General features: G+C 38.4%; 1 protein-coding gene across 1 annotated transcript; it reads left to right on the top strand.

Annotated features, from left to right (window-relative positions):
• The first annotated feature begins 4,161 nt into the window (after positions 1 to 4,161).
• On the top strand, positions 4,162 to 5,292 carry LOC132631137 (uncharacterized). Its single transcript, XM_060346737.1, has one exon. The coding sequence runs from the start codon at positions 4,162 to 4,164 to the stop codon at positions 5,290 to 5,292; it is 1,131 nt and encodes a 376-aa protein (XP_060202720.1).
• The last annotated feature ends 260 nt before the right edge of the window (positions 5,293 to 5,552 follow it).

The following is a 5,552-nucleotide window of genomic DNA, read 5'->3' as shown; positions in this document are numbered from 1 at the left end:
AATTTCCCAAGCACTGTTAACTGTAAACTTTCCTGTACTAGTGGGCATCCACCAAGGTCTGTCCCATACTCCATTTAGCTACTCTATATGTATATCTGACTTGATGTGCTCTACTGTATCTGTTGGAAAAGACTATTGCAATAGTTGTTCTTTCCACCTCCCTTCATCTATCAATTCTGCAACCTCCTCAAGCTTCTCATTAATAGGGCAATCACTAGGTACCACATAGTGAAAGGCACCCAACTTAGTCCAATTTTCACACCAGACATTGACTGATCCCCCTCTGATTTCCCACCAAATCTCATGCTCTATTGATTCTCTTGCTTCAATCATTTTCTTCCATACTTGTGTACCACTCTTCCACTGAACTAGTGTAGAAATCTCTTTCTTGCCGTACTTGTTCCACATATAATTTGCCCACAAAGTGTTAGTGGTCCTGAATCTCCACCAAAGTTTAGCAAATAAAGTTTACCAGACATTCTTTTGATGTGTACATATATGTAGGAGAGGAATTAAATACTCTTTCAATCTTTATAGTTTTCACGGGCTTAACCGAGAAGATCATAGTATTACATAGTGTACTAGAAAGATTTAAAATGGTACGCAAAAACGATTCAAGACTTAAATTTTTATAAGCTCGAATTCATAATTCTATTAGAATATCACAATCTATTTGATTTTCTGGATTTGAAATTTAATATTTGTACTTATTTAACAAGCTTTTAACGTTTTATACAGAATTTGAGCAAAATTTATTACGTTCAATTAAACTTGTTCTCTCTTCATCCCAATTTCAATGTCTTACTTTTCTTTTTGGTCTGTCCCAAAATGAGTGCCTCTTTCTACATTTGGTAAGTTTTTCAATTTCAACATTTTATATGGCTAGTCTAAGACCATAAGATTTAAAGGACTACACATTTTTAATTCAAGACCACAACATTGAAAATCTCTTTATTTCTTAAACTCCGTGCTGGTCAAACTAAGATGCTCAAATGGGACCGGGGGGGGGGGGGGGGAATATCTTGTATCACATCAGGCCCTAAATAGAATACGGGTACAAGACATAATGGAAAAGAACATTCAATGTTCAAGCCTAAGGAAGAGAACAAAAGTAAGAAGGGCCTACTGGAGAAACCAACAGAACCATACTTTGTACTCTTTATCTTAAAATACAAGCACACAACACCACCTGCAATATTTCCTTACTTAATTGGCTCTGTTTTTGCTACAAATTAGTGATTTTCTTCAAATAGATTGTGCATCCACAGAATACAAGTTCTTCATATGGATTTGATCAACGATTCAGTTACGTTAATGTAACTAGCCTTTAGTTGCCTATTTTTATACGTTCTCTTTAAAAAAATGGCTGAAAATTCAATTACCCTACAATAAAATAGGACAAGATAACATTAATTAAATGGACACAACATGAGTTTTAAGTAAACCCATCTTAATTTTCTAATTAAACTAAATACCTAACTCATGTTCTGCGTAACATCATATCTAGGAGTATTAAATATTCAATCAATACACGATAAGATTTTTGTTTTTTTAAAAAAAAAAAAAACTTTTTCCAGAGGTTTCAACAAACGCACAACAAAAACCCTAAACCCCCTAAACGACGGCCGAGAGCTTCTCTCTCTAGGCGAATTGGCGACCTAGTGAGAGAGTACAACTTTCAGGCCATTCATGGCCTCTACGGCCACCATGCAGCCTCCACAAGAGGCTACGCAACCCACATTACCTCAAACAAACCCCATGCAAACCCTAGACTATGCTTCAATATTGAAAGCCTCAACTTTGAATGCTACCAAGCCTAAACAGTCGACTGCCATGACTGTTCTACCTATTCCAATGATGCCTATCGTGTATCATCATGGTGAACCAACAATACAATATACCATGGAAGAAATAGACAGGATGATATTTCACGAGAAGCTACAATATGCAGTAATGGGGAAATTTAGTTATGGACTGGCAGATTTGCGTGCACTACGTATGTTGATTCCAAAACAATGTGAACTAAAGAGTACTGCTACCATTGGACTCTTATGCAATAGGCATGTATTTGATCAGATGTGAATTGTTTAAAGACTATGTAACATTATTATCGAAACCTGCCTTTTGGATTAAGGAGAGTGGAGGGTATTATCCCATGAGGACACTTAAATGGGATCCTTGGTTTAATACAGAGGAGGAGCCTTCCATTGCCATTGCTAGGATATCGTTTCCTACTCTAGCACCAAACTACTTTGGCTAGTCGCAGCTATTTTCAATGGCCTCAGCAGTAGGCAAGCCATTGACCTTGGATGTGGCAACCAAAAATAAAACAAGTCCAAGTTGTGCACGTATGAAAGTTGAAGTGGATTTATTGGCTGAGCATCCTAAGAGGGTTCAACTACAGGCTGTGGATAGTAAAACTGGAGAAATTAAGTCAAGATGGGTGAAAATCAACTATGACTTCCTGCCTAAGTATTGTAAAGAATGTTGTTTGCAAGGCCATGATGAGGAAGGATGTTGGAAGCTGCATCCTGATTTGTTACCAGATAAGGAGAGGGAGGAGGAGATTGAAGGAGATAAGGGTGATAAAAGGAATCATGTTGTAGTCCCTAAAAATGTTAAGGAACCAGGCAAAATAGTAAACAAGGCAAAACAGTTTAACAGTAAGCAGGCAAACCATGCAGACAATAGAAATGCTAGGCAAGTGATTAAGGTGTTGGAGAGTGGCAAGGTAGTTGGTGATGTGCAGAATTTGTATAAATGGAAGACTCAAAAAGGAAAGAATCAGGTGGAGATTGGAAATAATGCTCAAAAGCAGGCTGCTTTGACAATAAGAAAGGAGAATGGTGGTACAAGTAGACCAAGTGAATTACAGAAATCTGATGCTATGAAAATAATTAACAAGTTTGCAGCATTAGAAAATGATAATGGCATAAGAAGGTAGTGTCATGGTCTTGGATGAGGTACAGGCACAAAAAGAGAATGTGAATGCAGTAGATGCTCAGAAACAGTTGATTGTTGCACCTGTTGATAATGGGGTTGCAGCTGATTTTTATGGTTCTGAGAAGGTCTTGAATATCAATGCAACTGTATTTACTCCTGGTAAGAAACAATCTTCACCTCTCAAGACTAAAGAGTGGGTTGAAACATTTTTCCAATCAGGAGTAGATAGGGCTACCACTAACCAGGCCTATCATGATATTCCTTCAACCACATTTGCTGAGGATGGAGGCACTAGTAGTGCAAGGAAGTTGTGGAGTGAGCAAGTTGAGGAAGATGGGAAGAAAGTGAAATAGTAAGAGGCACAAAAGATGGTGTTACACAGTCTTTTGACTCTATTTCATCCTCCCAAGAAATTAACAATATGTTTGACAGGGTGAATGATGATATGGAGGAAGAAAATTGCACTCAGAAGCAGCAGGATCAAAGTCATAATGGGGCTAAGGGACAAACGCAAGTTGAGCAGTATTCAGCAAATCAGCTGAAGTATGATGTTCAGGCTCAGCTGATAGATGGTACTAAGGTACAAGATTGTGCAAAAGCACAGTTCATAGATAGTATGCAGGAGTATAGCCAGGAAGAAAGTGTAGCAGATGTTCAGGCTAATGAAACTCCAACAAAAGGTCCAAACAAACACCAGCAAGTCATGACTACAGATGTAGTGCATAAAGCTAAGAGTAGTGCAAAGAGGCAGGCATATGCCTCTAATCAGTCCATTCATGGTGGAAAGGAGAATGCTGAAGTTCTTAGTCAACAACAAAGCAAAGATAATACAGGTGGAAAGCAGAATCAGATTGCATTACAAGTATCAGGAGAGGCTCTTAGTCCCAAGTTTCGTAAGCAGGATCAAATTGCTAAGGTAGATAATGAAAAATTGCAAGTAGCAATACTTGGAGGGGAAGAGCCAAAAATAGACTTGGATGAGGAGTCAACTGCTCAGAACTTTATGTATGCTGCAAGGGAGGGGGATTTGTCTCCCAAGCAGGTAGAGAAAGTTATTGGCAAAGGAAGGAGAAACCCTGTCAAAGAGAATCATGCATCTCACACCATTGGGGTGCACACAAGAAGAACTGCATCTAAGTCCCAACTTTAGTGATGAATGCACTAATTTGGAAAATAAGATCAGTAAACACTAAAAAAGCTTTCAAGAGGCTTTTAACAATGCATACAAAATATAAGTTCTTTCTTATAGGCTTGATTGAACCATTTCAACAGGCTTATAAGTTAGAATCTTATAGGAGAAGGCTTGGAATTAAGACTGCTCTGAGCAATGTATCTGGAAAAATATGGGCTTTCATTGATGAGGAGTATGAAGTCACAGTGTTAATGGACACTAATCAGCAGCTTACCTTGAAATTATTCAATTGGGATACTCATCTTGATATAATAGTCACTTTAGTTTATGCTAAGTGTGACAGAATTGATAGAATTGGATTGTGGGATTCCATGTATAATCTTGCATCAGACATGAATCTTCCTTGGCTTGTTGGTGGAGATTTCAATGTCATTGTAGATGAGGAAGAGAAATATGGTGGCCTACCTGTCACCTTGAATAAAGTGGAGGATTTCAGACACTGTATTCGGACGTGTAACCTTAGTGACTTGGGTTATAAAGGAAGCATCTTCACCTGGTGGAATGGAAGGGCTGCAGATGAATGTGTGTTCAAAAGATTAGATAGATGCCTGGGAAATTTTGAACTTCAACAGCAATTTCCAGGCCTGGAAGTTAGTCACTTAATTAAGCTGGGGTCTGATCATTCCCCACTTTTGGTAGAGTGTAAACAGGAGGTTCAACAATTTAAGAAATCCTTTAAATTCTTAAATTTTTGGACAAAACATGCAGAGTTTCTACAGGTTGTGAAGGATAATTGGAAAACAGATGTGGTGGCTAATTCTTTCATGACCTTTAATGTCAAGCTTAAGAAGTTGAAGAGGGTGTTGTCTCAGTGGAGTAAAACAACTTATGGTGACTTTTTCCAGACTATCACTAATCTTGAAGAAGTCATCAAAACCCATGAGGCACTGTTTGAGGCATATCCTTCTCATGCCAATAGGGAGAAACTTCAAAAAGTGCAAGCTGAGATAACAAGAGCATTGCATATAGAGGAGGAATACTGGAAGCAAAAATCTGGCATGACCTGGTTCCAAGAAGGTGATAAAAATTCTAAATTCTTTCATGCATATGTTAAAGGAAGGAGGAAACTGCTGCAGTTGAAAAGAATACAGAACTATCAGGGTCAATGGCTTGAGACTGAACAGGAAATTGCTGAGGAGGCTGTTAGGTTCTACTAAGCTCAATTTCATGAAATAGTGGTTCCTACTCGGTTTGACATCTCTAAGCATGTACCTAGCATGGTCACAGATGAATAGAATGAAGAGTTGACTGCTGATCCTACCATGGAAGAAGTCAAGCATGCAGTTTTTGGCCTGAATAATGCAAATGTTGGAGGGCCTAATGGTTTTATAGGGATGTTCTTTCAAACATGTTGGGACATTATTGGAGGGATATATTCAGCATGGTGTGGGGATTTTTCAGAGGACATGAACTTCCA

The sequence above is a fragment of the Lycium barbarum genome, chromosome 3 (assembly GCF_019175385.1).
Source record: "Lycium barbarum isolate Lr01 chromosome 3, ASM1917538v2, whole genome shotgun sequence".
Taxonomy (NCBI): domain Eukaryota; kingdom Viridiplantae; phylum Streptophyta; class Magnoliopsida; order Solanales; family Solanaceae; genus Lycium; species Lycium barbarum.
The sequence above is the reverse complement of the archived record's forward strand: the minus strand, read 5'-3'. Positions and strand labels throughout refer to the sequence as shown.

Bases quoted from the DNA above. Each gene is read 5' to 3' on its own strand.
- LOC132631137 (XM_060346737.1), top strand. From the start codon at position 4,162: ATGCATACAAAATATAAGTTCTTTCTTATAGGCTTGATTGAACCATTT.